This window comes from Anabrus simplex, chromosome 14 (genome assembly GCF_040414725.1).
Source record: "Anabrus simplex isolate iqAnaSimp1 chromosome 14, ASM4041472v1, whole genome shotgun sequence".
In the NCBI taxonomy this organism is placed as follows: Eukaryota; Metazoa; Arthropoda; class Insecta; order Orthoptera; family Tettigoniidae; genus Anabrus; species Anabrus simplex.
The window spans coordinates 75625953-75648457 of record NC_090278.1 but is presented as its reverse complement, the minus strand read 5'-3'; the positions used below and the strand labels follow the sequence as shown (position 1 = coordinate 75648457).

At 39.0% G+C, this 22505-nt stretch overlaps 1 protein-coding gene and 1 non-coding gene across 2 annotated transcripts; one reads left to right on the top strand and one right to left on the bottom strand.

Annotated features, from left to right (window-relative positions):
* The first annotated feature begins 2604 nt into the window (after positions 1-2604).
* On the top strand, positions 2605-21718 carry LOC136885240 (uncharacterized). Its single transcript, XM_067157713.2, has 4 exons — positions 2605-2725; positions 6197-6376; positions 13894-14059; positions 21493-21718. The coding sequence occupies exons 1-4, from the start codon at positions 2608-2610 to the stop codon at positions 21692-21694; spliced, it is 666 nt and encodes a 221-aa protein (XP_067013814.2). The 5' UTR covers positions 2605-2607; the 3' UTR covers positions 21695-21718.
* TRNAL-CAA (transfer RNA leucine (anticodon CAA)) lies at positions 20121-20197 on the bottom strand. Its single transcript has one exon. It is a non-coding gene; the product is annotated as a tRNA-Leu (tRNA).
* Positions 21719-22505: the final 787 nt, after the last annotated feature.

The following is a 22505-nucleotide window of genomic DNA, read 5'->3' as shown; positions in this document are numbered from 1 at the left end:
TCTATGATATTAGAGCATCTTATAAAAATTATTTACAGCATAGAATGCAGTTCCTTATTCCCCGACTTTACATACCGATTTTCATTCAAATCTGTTTACCCATTTTCTCGTGACTCGGCACTGATATGGACTTACCAACGAAAGTCCAAATTCATGAATATCTCTGTTATCTAAGCTGGTACGGTAAAAATGTATAAGGCATAAATGATCAGAAATTTAATACTATATAACTTTAGCTATGTAGTATTTGTCGATAGAACCACTAATAACATAAATATTTGAGAATTAAATTTTAGGCCTTCTCCTAAACTACTATTTTATTCAAAACGCCTGAAAAGCCTTACATCTGATATGTTTTTGACATATCAGATGCTTATTATCTCAAGCATGTAATCATGCTCTATTGGTGAAAAATATCTAATTCCCTCCATGGGAATTTAGAATTTTCCATTCAGTACTGCTCTGCCGATTTAACACTCCAAAGTTCCAGAGCTGGAATAATAAAGCCGCAGACAGCCGTGATCCGTGAACGCTCTTCATCTTTTTCCAGCGGGGGTGGGGGTCGAATAGTGGAGAGTCCCAGGGCAAAAACTATGGCCTTTTACTAATAACTTTCCCAGGAGTATCCGATGAGTCAGAAAATCTCAATTCACTACACTGACGGCAGAAAAGTCTGTCTGACTTGGAGGCAAATTTTTCATCCAAGCCAGAGGAGAAACCCCCTCTTCACTGCTAATTTGGAATAAAATGAATGTAGAATTTAATAAAAGTGAAGAGGAAGAAGTTTTTTTTGTAATAAATGGCTCTTTTCAGGGTTGAGTTATTTAGTGAATTGTGGTGCTATAATTTGGAATAGGCCTAAATTGTAATACTAGACCAGGTCATACTACCACTACCATACCCCACAGCACTTAACGCCCTTAAAAGGGCCTTGGCCTGCCAAGCGACCGCTGCTCAGCCCGAAGGCCTGCAGATTACGAGGGGTCGTGTGGTCAGCACGACGCATCCTCTCGGCCGTTATTCTGGGCTTTCGAGACTGCATACTACCACTACTACTACTAAATGAGCCTCTTCCTTAAGTATGCACACTGCTCATTGAAAACAGCGCGTCAGAGAATGGATCGAATAGCTGGAATACTATGATGAACCAGTGCCGCCCACCCTCATCGGAGGGTCTGCCTTACAAGGGCTGCACTCGGCTAGAAATAGCCACCAAAAAAAAAAAAAACCTAATATTTTCTCAAGATCAGGAGTTTATAGACTCAAATGTAATAGTTGCAATTCTTCGTATGTGGGACAGACAGGGCGAAGTTCCAACATTATATATTTAGAACATCTAAATGCTTTAAAATACAAATTCTCAGCAGTTGGACAACATATGTATGATTACAAACACAGTTTCACAAATATAGAACAGGACATTGGAAGTCCTTGAGATAATAAACAAAGGAACTCTCCTCAACAGAACAGAAAATTATTTCATACATTTAGATCAGTACTTCAACTCAAACTATAATCTCAATGATATTTCAGAGAAACCCAATAGTTTATTTGACTTTTGCTAAGTCAATAAATCAAAGCTTGATTTTTCATTCCTTTCATAGTATCTTTCCACAGCAATTATCCCTATTCCCTCACCCCTCAGCCCCGTCTTAAGTTTGCCCCTCCTCCTCCTTCCCCTTCCCGTCCCCGCTCTTTTCTCTCTCCTTACTCCGCCTCCTTTCCTATCCTCATTGACACTTCTCTCCACGTCAGTCACTCATTGCCTGTTAAGCTCTTCTTTTTGCTGCACAAGGCGAGTCATAATACTACTTATACCTTTCGTTCGGCTCCTTGTCTTTAGAAGTCCTTGAACTAATTTGGCTCTCATTATATATCAGGTCAACTGGTTCTGCATTGAACTGTGAACTCCTACCACCTATGACTTAAAACCAGTTTGACCTTCATATGCAACCTTCACCACAGCAAGAAGCACTTCAACACCAGCTTCAACGGCATCATGGAATTTGAACTTTATTCATATTCTGTGTGCAATTGCATTCCACATAAATTATATCATTTATTATAATGTTGATCAATTTCAATTCTCTTTAGCATCAATAATAATTACCTAAAAACATTTTAATGGCTCTCAAGTGCCCTATTCTAATGTAGTATACGCCCGGCCAAGTTTTAACATTACTGTGACCATTTCTCACAGACAATTTTGATCTTTATAATTGATCAGTTTAATCCACGCATGTTTTATGTTATGTGCTTGTACATTGTTTCTGGACTTTTTAGTGCCTTGTATAATTTGTGCCATTGGCTGATGATGACCTAGATCTGGAGTCAAAACTACAGGAGTACCATGTATAAGCAACTTGTAATGTAACTTGCATTGCAGAACATTTTGTATTGAAAAGGTGGAAGCAATAGAATATAATTAATTTTTAATGTGTAGACCTACACAAAATAATTCTAGAGTTTGCCTCTCGGTCTGCTGAGTGTAAAATATCGAATATTTGGCCTTTTATAAAGATTTTTTATCAACCTCTGGTCTAAACTGTAGACATCCTGGACATGATCTAAGGGATTGTAATATTTATTGTTTTGCAGAAGAGAAATATGTTACGTCTTTTGGTGGTGGTGACCTTAGTGGTGCTGGCTGATGCTCAGTTCGCGAGCCCTCCGGCAGCTGTGGGACGCATTCTGGAGCCCCCTGTGCCAGCACTGTGTGCACAAAGTAAGTGTAACACATGCTCTTTTAGTTTTTTGTTGATGTAGCATTAGTTTTTAAGTAGTGTACTGGTATCATTAGATGAATTTGAGTTACTTTTTTTTTGACTGAATTACTGTTGCTCCTTGCAGAATATCAGAGGGTTGGCAAGGTAACTTACTTGTTACATTTTTACATAAGTTTCTTGTACATTTAAGTTTTTATTTTGCCAACACAATGAAGGTTTTCGGTGAGGGAGGGATGGGAAAGGGCTAGGATTGGTAAGGAAGTAGCCATGGCCCTAACTAAGGTACAGCCCTGACATTTTCCTGGTGTGAAAATGGGAAACCATCTTCAGGGCTGCTGCAGTGGGGTTCAAACCCACTATCTCCCATGTGTAAGGGGTTTGCTGTGATCAACACGAAACGCCAGTCAAAGACGATGGGAACTCGTTTGAAATACCGCGCCAGGGTGGGAAATCAGAAAGAAATGGTGGGGGGGGGGAGAAGGAACATAGGGCTTATATAGTAGTGTTTATTTCAGGCAGTATGCAGCGGGGGAAGGGGTATAAAATTCCCCTGTAAGTAAATTACCCCTCCCGCAGAAAAATGTAAATTTTTGATTTTTTGTTTGAATTGTGTTGTTATAACAAGAATGATAAACATTAGAAAGTTATTCCAGTCAGCTGAGAAGTCCCTTTCTTGAAGGCCACATGAGGCGCGATTCGTCCTGATTTATTGCTTTATTAATGAAACCTTCCTCCACCAGGGCTATGTGCTGACTGAACAAATTTGTCTGTTTTTAAGCACCTTAAGTGAATACTGTCCTATTGATACCTATCGGAAACACACCCTCTCCAAGAAATGCAGGAGTGGTGTAAGCTCGAGCTACTTCGAGCAATGGTAAGGGAGGAGGGTTTCAAGTAATTTACATTCTTGCCCGGGTTTCAGATGAACTGGCCAGAGTAAAATATGAGCAATAGGCTGCAGATGCGGAGTTGCCACTGCTGCGTTGTTTTATTGCACGAGGTCTGGCAGTCATTTGAATTATTCCTGATGTTTTTATGAAAATACGCACAGTAAAAATCATTAACTTCAATAATAAATATGTGTTCTACATTTTCCTTATTATTTTATAATGTAATGCCTGTTGCTCATGGTAACATTTTCTGTCAAATTTATTGTTCAATAATTTAATTTTATAAAATTTCTGTTGCTCACGGTCAAATTCAAGTTTTATGAAACATTTGATAAAACTTTTCATAAAATAGGACATGTTCTAATCCGTAAAATTAATTTTACGATACGAACCAATCAGCGAAACTGACATCACGATGATCCTGGTGTTACATCGTGATAAGATTGCAAAGCTCGATTCTTTCTAAAATGGCAGGATCCGGGTGGACTAAGTAAGCTGTTAGTGTTTTACTGACGAATAGCAGAAATATCCTTGTTTGTACGAAGTTAAAACGCCACTTTACCACAGCAGAAATGCAAGAAGAGAGGCAAAAAACACAATCGCCGAATTCCTATATGAATACTGGTTTTCTAACCTCAACTAATTTTCGACCAAGGACAGTAATCCTCTACCCTCTTCTCTTCTTTTGATTCAATCGCGAGTCCAGCGTTTCCTGGCATTTCTTTTCTTCCTTTTTACCACTGTACAAAATATAATTGCAGCTAAAGCAGCAAGTTTTGCATTGTTTGTTGGAGCCATACTTTCAAACACATCATAAGTTGAACACCTGATTCTTGGTTTAAAGGTTTATCAGTAGATGGCAGCACATACACATCTTAGTTCAGAAGTAAGTTCGTAGATGGCCATCCTGATGTTTCCACTGATTTTATAAAATAATTTTACCGTGAGCAACACAACTTGTTTTCACCAAATTTTTATAAAATTAATTGTACAAAAAATTTTACGAAACATTTTACCGTGAGCAATAGGCATAAGAATCCCTCCTGGGCAATTTTAGAGGGGGGGAGGGGGTAATTTTGAGATAAATTCGTTGGTGGGGGAAAATCCCTCCCTCCTCCTCCCCATGCAATTTTTCTGTACCTAAGGCAGAGTTCTGTCACACAGTAATAATATGACAAACACTGGTTGCCATGATTCTGTCCATGCTAATTCCAGATAGAACCGCAGCCCAAAAACATACCCATGTTGAAACATGTTATCTTTTATGTATTTTTGCAGTTTTCTACATACTTTACAGACAAAACTTAGTCTCCCCTGGAGAAGTCATAACAAGAATCTTTTAACACCATGCAACTCCACCTCTGGACTTGTGCAGGTACGTCGCATCCAGGTTAAACGAGTCGCTGAGGATTTTATTGCGCAGTTCCACTAAATTGCGGGGATGTTGATGTCGGAATTTTACCCGCTATTGCAACATGTTCCACAGATTTTCAATGGGGTTCAAGACAGGTGATTTTGCAGGCCAATCAAGATGAAATGGGGGGTGGCAGTGTTCAAAAAACCAGTCACATATGCGTCCAGTCCGATGAACTTTCCTGTTGTCATCTTAATTAGGGTGTCAGTAGCAGATTCATCATGCAATATTGACTAAAAGGCAACAGCTGATCATCCAGGATGTTTAAATAAACATGCTGGATCATGTTAGTGGTCACTTCAGTGTGTGCACCCAAACCATAATACGAAAAACACCCCCTAAAACATCACAGATCCACCTCTGGCTTGAACCTGACTTTGCACACATCCAGAATGAAGTGCTTCATTTGGCCTTTGATGCAATCGACGGCGTGCGTAATTGGAATACAGGCAAAAACTTGATTCGTCAGACCACATTACATTCCGCCAGTCACCTACTGTCCACGTTCAATGATTTCTAGCCCATTGAAGATGTGCTGGTTTATGTGCCTGTGTGAGCAATGGCCTCTTGCAAGGTGACCGACTCCAAATGTTCATTGTATGCAGTTCCTGTCGCAATGTTCTCTTGCTAACAGGTTGATATGCACCTTCATTCATTGACTGCAGGAATTCCTGTCGGGTTTGGAAGCGATTTTGATTCACAAGACGTGAAACACATCTGTGGTCCCCCTCAGTCAGGATCTGATGTGTTTCGTGCCACATGGCCTGTAGACATGTTGAACAGTCTGCTCCGAAACATCAACAAATCCAGCAACTTCATGCATCACATTGCTATGGGCACGGCCAAATACGATTGCCCCTTTTTGCCACTTTGTGACATCCTTTCGTCTACCCATGTTGACGTACACTGCCCACTTGAAACATCAATGTCTCGCTGATCACTGCTGCCTTATGCTCATATAGAGGCTGTGCGCATGCGGTTGAGCACGAGACTCATTCTCTGTACAGGCTTAACGATCCATCCAAATTTTTGTCCGGTGAGCTTAGTCACACAGAATTTACGTACAAAGTTACAATTTTATTTATATTTAAATAGATAATACTTTCAACAGATACTGGATGATTAGTGTCTACTTCAAAATCTAAATAGTGATGTCTGTTTCTCAGGGAAGATACATGAGAGGTGGAATGGCAAAGGGTACTTCTTCTCATGGCGAGACCCTCAAACCGCAGGACAAGATGAGGACTGGTTGGGAGCTCGTAACTTCTGTCGACAGAGGTGCATGGACCTTGTGAGCTTGGAGACACAGCCTGAGAATGAGTACATCAAGAGAAAGATTGTAGAAGGTAAGCATCGACACCAACTGTTAAAATATTCTCAAAATGATCCAGGGTACAATTTGAAAGAGAGATGGTGTAAATATATCCCACCAGCTTGATCATCCCAACCTTTTGTAATTGATGAAAAATTCCAACTCAGTATCAAACAAATAGTTCTCCAAGTTCTCTAACTGTAAACAGATATATCATTATTGAGGAAGCTAATCCGCTTTTTATTTCTTTGAGTATTTCATTCATGATTATGACAAATAGGAGGAGTGATAGCACACTACCCCAAAAACAAATGTAATAGGGCATATGTCCATATGAAGTTTTATGCTTCAAATGATCGTTCCTGCCATATTCCTGAATATTGACCATTCCTCCTGGAACATTCTGTATATAAAGCAGAAATTCTGTCAGTCTGTCCCTTACACAAATCCATACCGTTTGACCAGTCTGAACCAAATTTTGTATACTTACCTTTTTAGGACCTTGCGAGTAATCCTGTCAACAAGAAATTCTTAATAGCGCTCTCCGTTCCCTACATTTAGGCCTTTTGGCACATTAACATACTTAGGCTAATAGAGATTAAATATCGAATTTGTTGTACATGGACAAGACAGAGCCTATTTTAAGCCTCATGATGCGAAGAACAAATTCGAGAAGTTCTTACGGAACCAAAAACGATGTTTCAAGGCCCTACAACCAGCCATTATGCAGATATTCGCACCACACTACTCCTGTTATAGGAATTGGATGGAGAAATTACTGGCCATAACCGTGGCAACATCTGACCGAGTTTACAGATGAATGTGTCTATCTGGAAATACAACTGTGGAGGCAAGACATCCCTAACATTCCTAGGAGAGGGGGTGAAATGTTAAAAATTACCAAAAATGACCGATATGAGTGATGAATCCATAGTTTTTGGGGTCGCCAAGATGAAGTATGACACTCTGGATGCCGTTTAAGTCATAGTTCAGCCCCAGTAAGAATGGTGATTAAGAAGGGGTGGAAAAGAGTGTCCAAAATTCAGGGTTCCTAAGCTGATTGGTGACAGTCCCAAGGACAGTTGGAATCATATACATCATATCTATAGCGCAACACCTAAACACTTACAGTTATAACAGACTTTTATTATTTGTCTGAAGGGATCATCTACTTCCCAGACAACTTGGGGTGCAACAAGGAAATATTTTAACGCAAAACTAAATAAAACCTTCGTCATCATCAGTCGGTTTACTAATCGCTGAGCGTCGTGACTTCATTTCTTCACTCTATTAGTAACTGCATCCTTAATGAGATTTTTCCATCCTGAGCGGTATTCAGCTCTTCTTAAGATGTTGTGAAGAGGTAGACTGGTGACCTTCCTGCTTGGTCTACCCATCTACTGTACATATTGTTCTGCCTCTTGGTCTGGTGACTTCAATTTTGCCCTGCAGAATAGTCTCTTCTAAATTGTCTCCTTCTCTCCTCAAAATGTGTCCCAGGAACTTTCACTAACACAGGAAGATAAATGTTTTGTGATGCTCCGTTCTTCCATAGTGGAGGCATTTGTTCTTCTTTCTGTCCATGGTATACAGAGCGAATAATCGCTGCTGCCGAATAATTTCCGTACCCTAATTTTAGGAAGGCTCATTTTGAAAAAAATTAAATGAACTAAAATTCCTTCCATTGAAAGAGTAACATGGGCATAAACACACATTTCAAATCACTCCGCGAGGTACACATGGTCTTTACACAAATATGAATGTGTACATTTAAGGATATAGCTGCTTTGCCTGAACATATTTGGGAAATACATTATCACTGCTATAAAATGTATTTGCCATGAAAATTATCAAATAGGCCTAGGCAATTCATTAATCTGAACGTGCAGTAGGCTCGATTTCCCGTAGACGAAAGATTCGTTGTCTCTTGCATCACTAGAATCCTCTCCAAAATTACTTACAAATTTTTTTTCACACGCGGTCTTTTTTTTTACGTGGGTAGTAACACGACCAGTGGTCGATAATTCTTTTTCGTGCAATGTAAACAGTTGAAACAGACACACCGGCAAACTCAGATGTTAGTTTTGCGATATGGTAAAACCCTGTTAATTCAAAGTCATTGGGACGCAAAAATCGGACCTTGAATTATGCAATTTCAAATTAACCACCAACTCGTACTTCAGAAATGCCAACCCTTGCTGTGTCAAAAAATATTCTAAGATCCATTACTGCATGCAGAACTTTCTACCCCATGAGTGACCTGTGCGTCTCAGTGTCAGATGATGATGACGAGATAGTGAGAGAATGAAACACAGAGTCAGTAAATAGCCTACTTCTGTTCAACATCACCAAGGCGTATGCTCAAGGATTAACGTTCCCATCCGACGGACGAATCACCATCAACAGTTCACAGTTTAAACCTTTCAAATGCAATGGAAAAGAACAAGGTGCATTTACAGAATTCAATTTATTTATTCATTTATTTATTTATTTATTTATTTATTTATTTATTTATTTAATTAATTTATTTATTTATCAGATGATGAATGTATGTATATACTAATATTAATAATGCACTTGGATAACTCACTGACAAAAATAAACTCACGCAATGAAAGAAAAAAGAAAAAATATTCAGACGAGAAGTCTATGCTGGCTCCCCTGTGCAAGTACTTTATTCATTGGATTATTGTACTGTATGCATTTTTAGATGCCTTGTATTTGCATAGAAAGTACCCAACACCCTTAAAACATCACGGCTTATCAAATTTTCCTATGATGAGGAGAGGAAGTCTTTCGCTTCCGTCTGCATTGTAACACAGTACAGTGACCCATCTCCTTTTAAAAAGTCCATTTCGGCTAAGCATAAAAAAAAACCAATGCAGTTTCATTGGCATTGACAATATTGTTTGTTGCATACAAATTGATTATAATTATGAGCCATGTTCTTTCGCCAACTGTCGGCATCGCCAAAGAGAATCACCAGTGTTAGCGGATTCTGCTTCTTCGCACACTGCCTGTTACGTGATACTGTGAAATTCCTTAAAATGCTGAATACAAAAGAATTACGAACTTAGCAGCTATGAAACAAACTGTCAACACACCGAAGTGAGTGAAAGTGTGAAAAGCTACCCCTGCATGTTCCAGAAGATGCATTCTTTCGTGACACGGAGAAATTTAGAATTTAAATTACTGTGTAAAATACTATTTTTTACAATGTAAAGGCAGTTTTAAGTTAGATGATGATGATGATGATGATGCTTGTTATGTAAAGGGGTCTAACATCTAGGTCATCGGCCCCTAATTGTACGAAATGAGACGAAATGTAATGACAAATTAAAAGTCCAAAATCCTCCACTGACCAGCATTCAAAACGTGAAGATGAAGAATGAACGGATGGATATGAATTCAAAACAATCTGTGGATCTGACCCGTATTGCCTCACAGTCACAGAAACTGACGTTAAACAATAGTACTACTGACCAAGGGACTGCTTCTATAGCATAATCCTGAATCAATGATTCTTGTAGTCTAAAGCGGTCCAAAATCCAAGTCATTGGCTCCTCATAATGATACTTACCACTAGGAAAGTAGAACCATGGTATTTGTCATGTTGCAGTAGTAATCAAAAGTAGCGTAGACTCGCAGTATTCCACACATTGTGGTACTAATCACAGGTAATGAAATTCGCACATGTAATACCGACCTATGGTGTTTCGCACATTGCAGCGCCATTTATAGGCAACGCAAACCTATGGTGTTCATCACATAAGTGTACTAACCACAGAAACTTGTACTATTCAGTGGTGTCGCTCATATAGTCGTACTAACTACAGGTACTGTAAAAGCCGACAACACACACTGTTGCTACTAATCACAAACCTAGTTTTTACCTAACATAGTGGTACTACGCCCAAGTAAAAGCGACCCATGGTGTTCCCCGTGTGTGGTGGCACTAATTACAAGTAGTCTCGTGGTTCTAATTCGATCATCCCTTGGTCGCTCCTTTTAGTCGCCTCTTACGACAGGCAGGGGATACCGTGGGTGTATTCTTCGCCTGCGTCCACCACGCGCAGGGGGAGTTTTAAGTTAAAAGTCTGAATTGTTTTCCATTTAAATACGACATATGGGGGTAGTTTTCTTCCATCTGCGGTTACATAAAGCATATCGAGAACTAGGTGAGCCAGGAGCGTGTTGCCAACATTGAAGCAAATAAAACCCACACCCCAATTTTGTGCCCCAAATTTTTTAATAACATATGCAGGGATTATTCGCGTAAATATGGTAATGTAATACAAGAGCTAAAATTTTTCCACCTCTTCAATACTCATTTATTGTAACCTAAAAACTTACATACAATTTGAAATTAGTTTTGGTCTTGATAGTTAAAGCAAGAAATAAATTATAATAGATAAAATTTATAAAATAAGAGTGTGTTGTTGATATTTGGTACAAGACAAGTAAAGAGTTGAAAGATAAACACTCATTATGATCATATTTGTTCTAGTTTAAGTTCAAATTATTCTCAACGTTTTCTTCTATTTTGAAGAATGCACTTCTAAAAAAGACCAGGTTCAACACTTCAAATATTAACACTTGGAGAATCTTCTTGAATTCAGTTCAGTTGAAATAGTGTGAACAGAATAAAGTTGATGGGAAAGTGTTGAGATGTTTATTTGTTTTCAATGTGGATCTTTGAAAAGGTTGAAAGAGCAAAAGCGAGAAAATATGATAGAGCTGAGTTGTAGATGAGAGGAGGAAGAGAAGGGAGGTATAGTACAGCCTAAGGATGGGCTGAGGGATGTGGAATGGTGAGTGATTGCTGGAGGGAATTTGGAGAAAAATAAAAAAGGGGGTTTACTTTACTGAAGTTGGTTATATTGAAAATAGGAATTAATATATCAAATAAAGAGTTTTGTTTTTCTGATATCTTGTTAAGGTTGAAATTGGGATTAAAGTATTGATCCAGGTGGATGAAACAATTTTCAAAGATATTGAGCAGAGAGCCCTTATTAACCATTCTTAACATTTTCATATCTTGATCAATATTTGTGAATTTATGGTTTGAATCCATCATATATTTTCCCATAGCTGAAATATCTATGTATATAAAATAAGAGTTATGTTTGTACATTACTCAGAATTTAAAAATAATGGTGTTTCTGTGTCGGCTGTGTCCACAGTAACAAGGAAATGCACTTTTTACTTTTCCATAATTTCTCTCTGTCTGTATGTATGTATGTATGTATGCGCATCACAAGAAAAACGGCTGAAGAGATTTTAATGAAAATTCTTATATAAAGTGGGGCATGAACCACTACAGTTTAGGCTATAAATCATTTTATTTGCTGATTGGAATGGTAGTTTAGGGAAAGGCCTAAAATGTAATTCTCAAATATTTATGTTATTAGTGGTCCTATTGATAAATACTACATAACTAGAGTTGTATAGAATTAAATTTCTGATCATTTATGTCTTAAACATTTTTACCGTACCGGCTATGATAACAGAGATATTCGTGAATTTGTATTTTTGTTAATAAGTCCATATCAACGCTAAGTCACGAGAAAATGGGCGAACAGAATTTAATGAAAATCAGCATATAGAGTCAAGAAATAAGAAACTACAGTCTAACCTATAAACAATTTTATTCACCCTGGATGAAATGGTAGTTCAGGAGAAAGTGCCATAAATTTAATTTTTAAATATCTATGTTAGTGGTCCTATCAAAAAGTACAAAAGTTATAGAGAATACAATTTCCAATCATTTATGTTTTATTCAGTTTTACCGTACCGAGTATAGTAACAGTGGTATTTCAGAGCCGGAAGAAAACTAAAAGTGAAGGCCTACAATATTGAAAGCTCATAAAATTGATCAACAATAACATTACATTAACCATTGTTTGCTGTGTTCTTCTTTCTCTCTTATGCTGCCTCTCATCTCCAATAGATTGGATTATTGCTGTGGACCGAGTATAACAGCCTGCCTGAATATTGGCGGGAAATAGCTGCGGAGTTAGATAACTTTCTTCTTTACGATGCCATTCCTCTGGTTCATACATTTTCTGATACTGCTGGTACGTAACACACTGGTTCATCATAGCACTCCAGCTACTCGATTCCAACTCTGTTTGGAATGATCAGTGTGCACATTTAACGGAATAATGGCAGAGGCTCATTTATGACCTGGTCTAGAATTACAATTTAGGTCTATTCAAAATTATAGCACCACAATTCACTAATCAACTCAACTTCAACCCTGAAAAGAGCCATTTCTTAAGAAAAAGTTCTTCCTCTTCACTTTTATTCCAAATTAGCAGCAAAGAGGGGGTTCTACAATGTAGAATTCTGTAGCGAAACACGGGTACATCAGCTACTCTATTATATTTACATGAATTTACATGTTCTAAGCACCTCATTACAAAGTTTGCTCTTTAATACAGAATATATTAAATTTGTTACCTACAAAATTAAATAATCTCAAATTACAAGTTATACAAATATCAACAAGAGTTTGTAAACTATCAATTTTCCTCCAAGTCAGATATTTTTTCCCTCTGCCAGTGTAGTGAATTGAGATTTTCCGACTCATCGGGTACTCCTAACAAACAGATGAGTAAAAGGACATAGTTTTTGCTCCGGAACTCTTCACTGTCCTCTCCCCCCCTCCTCGAATATAAAGGAGTGCTCAAGGCTCACGGCTGTAGCCTGATCATTCCAATTCTGGAACTTAGGACTGTTAGATCGGTAGCGTAGTACTGTTCATTAAAAGTGAGATAATGTGGGGTTTTTCATTTGACCGAGTATTTAATATGATAACATTGCTTTTAATTGCGACATTTCTACTGGCATCATTGTAATGACCTATGTTGATTTCAGTTGGGAAAACCACTAAGACAGTCTTTCTGAGGATGTACAAAGGCAGGTGGAGAGTGAGTGTCTGCCATTATAATGAAAACTCCCCAACTTAATTGTGACTAATGGTAGGCAAGAGGGCCTACCATTACAATGAAAATTCCCTAAACCAGTCTTCAGATAATAAAATATGTTTGGTAACTTTTCCATCGCGTTTCTACGGTAACATTAAGAGCTATGCAGTTTAATACAACCTTACTCACAACGTGTACACTACCTAACCTAGAATTCTGTATACAATGTAGAATTCCATAGCAAAGCACGGATACCTCAGCTAGTCTATTATATTTACATGAATTGACATGTTCTAAGCACTTCGTGGCAAAGTTTGCTCTTCAATACAGAATATATTAAATTTATTACCTACGAAACTAAATAATCTCAAATTACTAATTAAAATTATTCATATAACAACATTTCTAAATGTACAAAAGTCTGTAAACTGTCAATCAAAGCCACAACAAATAGATCTACAAAAATTCACTTGAAACAGGTAACACAAATTCTAAAAGTAATCATTCAAATAAGTACCGGGCGGGGCCGGGCACTACAGCTAGTATTACTGTATTATATAGCATTGAGATATACAGGAAGCCACGATTCTATTCATGAAGTTGTTACGTCTTCATTCTTCAGGTCAGCAGAAATACATCTGGACTAGTGGACGTCTATGTGACTTTGATGGTTGTAACCGCCCAGATCTTCAGCCACTGCATATAAACGGCTGGTTCTGGACTGCAGAGCTTGTCAAGCTGCCTCCTACTACTGATCGTATCCAGAATGACTGGAGTCACACAGGAGGGTAAGTCTCTATTTGTATCAATCTAAATCTATATACAGTAAATAAAATAGTAGTTGTTACCACTGATGTTTTCACGGCCAATAATTATAGATATGGTGTAGGCTTTATCAGCTTATGCAATGTCAAGTATTTAATATGATAACATTGCTTTTAATCGCTGTATTTCAAATGTGTTTTTGTCAGCTGTCAGAATGAAGATGATTTCACTTATTTTCTTGGCACGGCATAACCCCCCAAAAAAACCCTATATCATGTCTAATTTTTTTTTTTTTTCTGTTCTTCAGTCAGAATCTTTAACTCATTCCAGTCTGTGCTTGGATATCTCTAACAGATGTTCTGGATTGGGCATATCTAAGGATTAAAAAAATATATATATCTGTACCTATAGGAGATATTTGCATGATTCTTTTTCTTTGTATTTGTTTGAGCATGTAGTAATGAAATATGTCGTTTCACATCAGCTATCACTTGAGATTTTAAAATTGTTTATATATTATTATACCATGCTTTGCAAATTAAAATAAGTCTGTCAGACTACTAAGTAAGTACAGTTTTCTGAAATACTATTGCTGTGAGCTTGCATCCGGGAGATAGTGAGCCCTGTAGCTGGTTTTGCGTGGTTTCCTATTTTCACACAAGGCAAATGCTGGGGCCTATTTTGATAATATAAAATGTGCATTGCAATTGCAAAACAACAACAATACTGTACTGAAAATGATGTAAAAATAATTGCTCAATAATAATAGTAATAACAATAATGAAAATGGGAGCTCTTATCAAATTTTATTTGTATATTTTTATGTGAATATACTGGCTCAGAAGGCGATGTTAACGAAGATACTCAGAGTGAAGATGGAATTATAATTTCATGGAAAAATGCAAATATTATTGACATCCGAATATGAATTTGAAACAACTTCATACATTTCATTATGACTGGAATTCATTTTACAGCCTACCACATGTTCTTGTGCATTTCATATTCGCGTGAATATGTATGGATGTTTACAAATTAGAAAAGTTTTTGTTTTTTCTCGATATGAGGGATTACGATTACACGAAATATCACTTTCATCAAGCACTTGTTTGCTGTGAGAAGCCATGTCTTAGAACACACTGAGTGACAACATCTACACTCATCAAAAATATCGTAAAATTTCTGACTTAGATAATACTGCCATCTGTTGAAATATCCTCGTTACTAATACATGAAGAGAAACGATGTAGCCGCCAGAATGCGTGCATAGCTCATTCTCGATTTTTAGTGAATTGTCAAACCTTACTGTGGGCTATGCTCGCAGTGCGTTGTGAACTTCATTATGGCTGCTGGAATATGTTAACCTCTTAACTGGGGAGTTTCCACTGAGAAACGAACATTCGTAGCGGGGAATATATTTTGACAGAAAACAACTTTATTCATCTTCCCCATTACTCTTCCGCAAATGACAAAGGAACTCGTCCCGCCCATTATGCGTGCATACCTTCGCGGAAGACGAGTTATCTAGTCCTGACTGTGGTCATCTGAAATTAACAGCTCTTGACCTAGAGACATATTTATTATCATTTAATGTTTGCAAATTGAAAAGTGGTTCCTTTTGATTTGCAGTTGGTAATTCAAATCATAATTCAATATTAGATTCGACTTCTTGCAACTGTCACTTTTATTCACACTTAATCAGTTTAATCCATCCTGTACCGATGAATGTGGCTTGTCTGTTACATAGACCCACCCCTGCGCTTCTGGAGACGCTTAACACGTTGGGTGCCACGTGCCGCCATATGGCGTCACGGTGGTTTTCAAATTTGAGATGGCGTGACGCCATATGGTGGCACACTGTTCTTGAAATCAGAGTTGGCGTGACCCCATATGGCGGCACAGTTGAGTTTCAGGCGATGCACCATAGATAATCAGCTGTGACATCTATGCGCGTAAAATTGGTACTACGTGAAAGGGCGAACTTCAGGGTCTATTCCACCTATGTATTTTTACTCTATGCCACCATGTGGCGCCACAGTATTCTTCCGAAGCCACTGACTGGCCAGTGGTCATTGTCACAGGTGAAAGCGCGCCAGGCATTGTTTCTTCCTCGTTTACGTACATATTATCACTCAGTTTATATAGCTGTGCAAAAATATAAAAAATGGAAGATATTGGTAATATTCTTACGAGGGAACACATACATGTGTTACACTCGGATTCGATTGAAATTTGGTAGGAATATTCCTGCGAGGCAGTAGAATGCTAAGGTGAAAACTGCATGTACCCAGCGCAAGTTTAAACGCCAAAATTGAACAAATAAATAGTCATAAAATTAGAAGTGCCGCGGGAGTATCGGGGTGTGGCGGAGAGGTAGGGAGGAGCGAAGCAGCGGACGTGAACCAACCGGGCTGCGTCGAGCTGCGCTAGCAGCCAGGTAGCGTATAGTTAGCGCGCTCCCCTTAACTTCCCAATCAGATGTGTGAAACGTAAATATGAAAATAGCACATGAAACAAGTGCACAAAGGACGATGTTAGAACAACGATGCCAATAAGGTTTCAAAAATTACGAGTAACAAGAACTCGGGCGTGCCGAGATGCGTATTTTCATTGTTTAGAGTTATCAGAAAACTGTTCACAACAATATGTAATGTAATATAAGTACTTGTTTTGCATTTTACTAGGTTTTCATAAATATTGCGTTAATTTGAATTAGCAAATAAATATCCCGTATTTGAAATTTGTATTGCACATTCCATGACAAAAAATTCTGTGACGCCATATGGCGTTACGCTATATTTTATCTTTCCTAAAAATTGATGTGACACCATATGGCGTCACACATGACCATGGTATGGTGAGATAAAATTTACTTAGTACATCATATAAGTACATCCCAAGATTATATAAACAGACTACAACGCGTACAATTGCTTTGGCACCAGCGGAATGCAATTCAAAAGCATGCCTGGCACCAGTGTAATAGTGTGCTACAATCGGCTCGGCACTCAACATGTTAATGCATATTTGGATAATGCAAATATACAGTTATAATGTCTTCTTTGTCCTTCCGTAGGTAATCACGCACCCATTTCTATTCTTGTTTTGTCCCGCATGTGCATTAAAAAAAACCAATAACACATACCAATATTTCATAATACTTTTCGTTCTTGTTTATAGTACTCCCCCTCCCAGTGGCGAATATAGAATATATTTTTGGGGGGGGGCCAAGATTGATGTAAGGTTAGGTTATTTTAAGTGGTCAGACGATTTCAAACACTTTAGAAAGGAAAAAGGAAGCATTGATTTGGGCTGATACATACATACATACATACATACATACATACATACATACATACATACATACATACATACATACATACATGCAGTACACCAATGGTTACAAAACGAAGTCCAGGTTTCTTGGTACACTTGCAAACTTATCAAGAACTTCTTCATCACTAACTATAATGTCTCTGTGGATAGAGAATAAATCAAGCCCGTTAAGCCTACTTTCAGATGTGCTGTTCCTTAAGTAAGTCTTCAGTCTCCTTAGGCTAGAGAAAGTTCTTTCTATGGTTGCAATAGAAACAGGAAGAACGGCGAGTAATTTGAGAAGGGTATACATGTTGGGGAAGAAAGTCTTGTCACATTTTTCTAGAGAACTTACAGCCATTTTGGGAAGATTTGAAGGATTTTCCTGACTCCACTTTTCTTTCCACAACATAAACTCACTTTGCACAATCTCTTTATGTGACAGATCTCCTTCGTAGAAACTAAAAGCAGCCTCCAGTGAACCGAAATCTGTTACGATACACAATTGTGGAAGGATGTTTTGTAAGGATGCAACTATTTCCTTGTGAGATTCAAAGCGTTCTTTTAGTGAGTTACAAAAATCGTCCAGGTATGGCACATAAACTGCTAACTGTTGGCTCGGTATCTCAACAACGATCGAAAATTCCCATCATTTTGGTCCGGTTCTTCAAGACTTATACATTTTTTCGGGGGGGGGCCCAGCCCCCATGCCCCCCCCCCCTTATATACGCCCCTGCCCCTTCCTCAATGGCTATACTCGTATTCAGTCACTTTGATGTTTCACTGAATATCCTTCCTTGTTTGGTCCTCTCTTTTATTTCATTTGACCGAGCTCGATAGCTGCAGTCGCTTAAGTGCGGCCAGGATCCAGTATTCGGGAGATAGTGGGTTCGAACTCCACTGTCGGCAGCCCTGAAGATGGTTTTCTGTGGTTTCCCATTTTCACACCAGGCAAATACTGGGGCTGTACCTTAATTAAGGCCATGGCCGCTTCCTTCCCGGTCCTAGCCCTTTCCTGTCCCATCATCGCCATAAGACATCTGTGTCGGTGTAAGGTAAAGCAGAAAAAAAAAATCATTTGTTTCAAAGTTGCAGACTAATCTTTATTCACTTCTTCATTTATATGCAGTTCTTCTTTTATTCTGCTTGGTTTGGTAATTCCTACATCGCTACATTGTGTTGTGTTCCACTTCCTTTTGAACCCATCCCAATAGTTTCTGTTCATCCTTTACTTTTTATAACCCTTATATGTTGACCCGGTGATGTTTGTCTCGTAGTAAGCCACCGAGAAAGGTCACTCTGGAGTGAAGACTTGCACCTTGTGTCCTAGTGCTATACCTGTGTATACATTGTATAGGTGATTTAGGATTCCCTTCATAAGTTTGTTAAGAAGCCCCCTTATTAGTGACTTTCCTTTGTTGTTACTGAAGTTATCTGGTAAAATTGTTTTAATGTGTCTGTCTACCTACAGGATAGTACTTGTTGGCATGAGTACCGTTGGTTAATTCATCAACACTGTAGTTTGTCGCTTCCTACAGTTACAGAAGTGCAGTATCCCGGATACTGTCTTCTACTCCTACTATAACAAGATCTGATCCCTATTATTACCATATATCTTTAATAGATATGCTGATCTGCTTCGTTGCATGCAAAATTTTGTGTTTTTATGCCAGTGCTTTTTGTATATGTACTTTCATTAGTAATGTGACTGGGTGAAATAAAGTGCCCATTAATCCTTCAAGACCGGGCGAGTTGGCCGTGCGCGTAGAGGCGCGCGGCTGTGAGCTTGCATCCGGGAGATAGTAGGCTCGAATCCCACTATCGGCAGCCCTGAAAATGGTTTTCCGTGGTTTCCCATTTTCACACCAGGCAAATGCTGGGGCTGTACCTTAATTAAGGCCACGGCCGCTTCCTTCCAACTCCTAGGCCTTTACTATCCCATTGTCGCCATAAGACCTATCTGTGTCGGCGCGACTTAAAGCCCCTAGCAAAAAAAAACAAAAACAAAACACCCCTCCAAGAAGAAGAAGAAGAAGAAGAAGAAGAAGAAGAAGAAGAAGAAGAAGAAGAAGAAGAAGAAGAAGAAGAAGAAGAAGAAGAAGAAGAAGTCTTGCAACTACACTATGAGACTACGTCTGATGCTAACTAACAACCACTAAAAACAATGCCACTCTTGTAATGTAGTACATTACACTGTATTAATTTGTTTTATAACAAGAAAAGCAGTGAAAAATAAAAGTACTGTCTGTACATGATGTTACAAAAGGATTTGTAAGACAATCTTCAAAAATCATTCTACTTCAACGAGTCTCTACGTATAATGGTACAGAAGCAGGCTAACTGTGAGTTTCACCAGGTGTGTTATGCTCTCTATCCAAAGAGTTGTCCTCTAATTCATCATCTAAATCAGTGAGATGAAGAATAGTTTCATCATCCAAACAAGCATGCTTAGCACTTATGTACAGAAGAAAATACAGTGAAATATTGGCGCAGCAAGTCTGGAACCTATTGACATCTAGAAAGGAATCGCAGAACTACACTCAGCAACAAAAAGAGACGAGATAACACGTCCCACCCAGCTGCTTCTGTGGATCAGTGGTAGAGTGTTGGCCTCCGGATCCCAAGCTAATGGGCTCAAAGCTGGCAGAGTTAATGAATATTGAATTTTCACGACCGCATTGTAATCGAAACCGACTTTCAACGTATTAGGTCGTGTTACGTACATGTAGTACGTGTTGAAGAGATGTTAAGTACAGAACAAAAATGGTCAGCCGGACACCAGTGGGATCCGAACCCACAACCTCCCGATTTTGCGTCGGTTGCTCTACCAATTGAGCTATGGTGGCCCAGGCCATCTTTGTTCTGTAGCTCAGATCCTTTCAAACAGAACCCTGAGCACTGAGCAAGTGGCTGTGAGGTTTGGGTCACCTAACTATCATCTTGCATTCGGGAAATAGTGGGTTCGAATCCCACTGTCGGTAGCCCTGAAGATTGGTTTCCCATGGTTTTCCATTTTCACACCAGGGGCTGCAGCTTAATTAAGGCCACGACTGCTTCCCTCCCAATCCTAGTCCTTTCCTATCCCTAGAGCCCTGCATGGATGTGGATATCTGCGGATTTATCCGTGAAGTTAGTGTCCTAGTGGATACAAACTGTTTGGCAGCGTGGATAATTTTGCTGATAATTTCTAAATAATGACGTTTATTGATTTTCACTCAGGTATAATCTTGTTTTTGCTTGTGGTTAGGCGACCCTTGACAGTGGTATGGGAGAATAGTGATATTATATAAAGAGCCTTGAAACCATAAAGCCGAAAATCTGACCTAAGTCTAACTGGCTCCTGCCCGCAGTTAATGAAAGGAAGGAACAAAGGTAAATACGTCGGTAGTTGTCGCAAGAAAAACTCCCTCATAAACCTGAGACTGTAGGGGTTCTGGTGCCAGGTGTCAGGCCTATTGTGTTATGTTAACAGATCCATCCGTTTCAATACCTTGAGTGTAATATACTGTAGTTAAATATTTAAATTATCCGCGGATAACCATTTTGCAGATGTGGAACGGATGCGGATAATAGTTTCTATATCCGCGCAGGGCTCTACCTATCCCAACGTTGCCATAAAACCTATCTGTGTCAGTGCAACGTAAACCAGATTGTAAAAAAAAAAAAAAAATACCCCATTCAAATTTTTATGTTCCTATGTCTGATATGGTAGACCAGGGCCTCTCAGGGTGCATGTGCGTGGTGCATGCACTGTGCACGGTGCAAAAGACGACTTGGCTTGGTTGATCAGAGTGCAGACCCCCACTCCTCGATTTGGAGCAATAGCGCTAACTCTCTCTTTCCTCACGCCTGTCTCGCTCGCTCCCCCTGTCTCCCTCTCCCCCACTTGCGCCGTAGTGCTCCAAATCCGGGCTGAGTTGAGCCGAGTAGAGCCGAGCATAGCCGAGTAGCCCAGAGACGAAGCGTTGATCCGAGCCATACCGAGCGGCACCGATGCACAGTGCACGGAGCTCTTGCGCCTCGCTCTGCACGCGTGAGATTTTGGGCGTTTGAGAGGCCCTGTGGTAGACCTTCAATAGAGTTGAGAAAGTCAGATCAGTATATAGATATACCGAGATGTGTCTTTGTTTGTTTGTTGCAGGACCGGTATGCCACAACCTGACAACCGCGAGTTCCATCAAGGAGGAGCTTCAGAGAACTGTCTAGCCGTTCTCAACAACTTCTACCAGGACGGTGTCCACTGGCACGACGTGGCTTGTCACCATCGCAAACCGTTCGTCTGTGAAGACAGTGAATCACTTATCAGATACGTCCAGTTCACCAATCCTACTTTAAGACTGTGATCAGTTTATCTTCTGAGATGGATGCAGTGCAGTTATTGCTCTCTTTAAGTTTTGTTTCAATATAAGATATTAAAATTACAAAAAAAAGAATTGCAAACTTTCCTACTATTGGACATCATTATTTATTGATCAATATTTATTATAGATATCATACTCTTTCTGCTTCTTCATCAACATCATCATTTCCCCTTTTCCAGTTTACACCGGGTGGGGGCAAATGTAGTGGTGGTGGTGGTGATTATTGTTTTAAGAGGAAGTACAACTAGGCAACCATCCTCTATATAACAGTAATCAGAGAGAAAAAATGGAAGGGATCCGACACTTCAAAAAATTAAGTTATCGGCCAAAGAAAGACAAGGGCCATGAAGGGCGTGAAAATGAAAGACTCCCTAGCCTTCGCAAACCTAATAGCGTCGGGGTCGGAAAAGAACAAGAGTAGATGAAGGGAGTTAAAAATTTCATTGTTCCGTATTGAAGAATATTACAGTTAAAATTGAAATAATTGATAAGAGATTCAACGTATTCAGTACAAAAGAATAAGAAATGTAGTGAATTACATTCTTATTTAATAAGTAGAAGTGGTACCGGTTTCGACCCTAGTCCAGGTCATCATCAGCCGATTAAAACATGAAAAACAATGCATAGGAAAAGGAGTGTACTTGATCTTTTATCTCTCTTATCAATTATTTCAATTTTAACTGTAGATGAAGGTAAGTCGGATAGGATAGATGAAAGTGAGGAGCCTAGCGCAAGTAAGTGGAAGCAGTGCCAGGACTCAGCTAAGAGCCCCGTGGTTGGCAAACCACGCTCC

Excerpts from the sequence above, each read along its gene's own strand:
- LOC136885240 (XM_067157713.2), top strand. The coding sequence starts at position 2,608 with ATGTTACGTCTTTTGGTGGTGGTGACCTTAGTGGTGCTGGCTGATGCT. Across the intron at positions 6,377-13,893 it reads CAAGAGAAAGATTGTAGAAG|GTCAGCAGAAATACATCTGG; the intron begins GTAAGCATCGAC and ends TTCATTCTTCAG. Across the intron at positions 14,060-21,492 it reads GACTGGAGTCACACAGGAGG|GACCGGTATGCCACAACCTG; the intron begins GTAAGTCTCTAT and ends TGTTTGTTGCAG.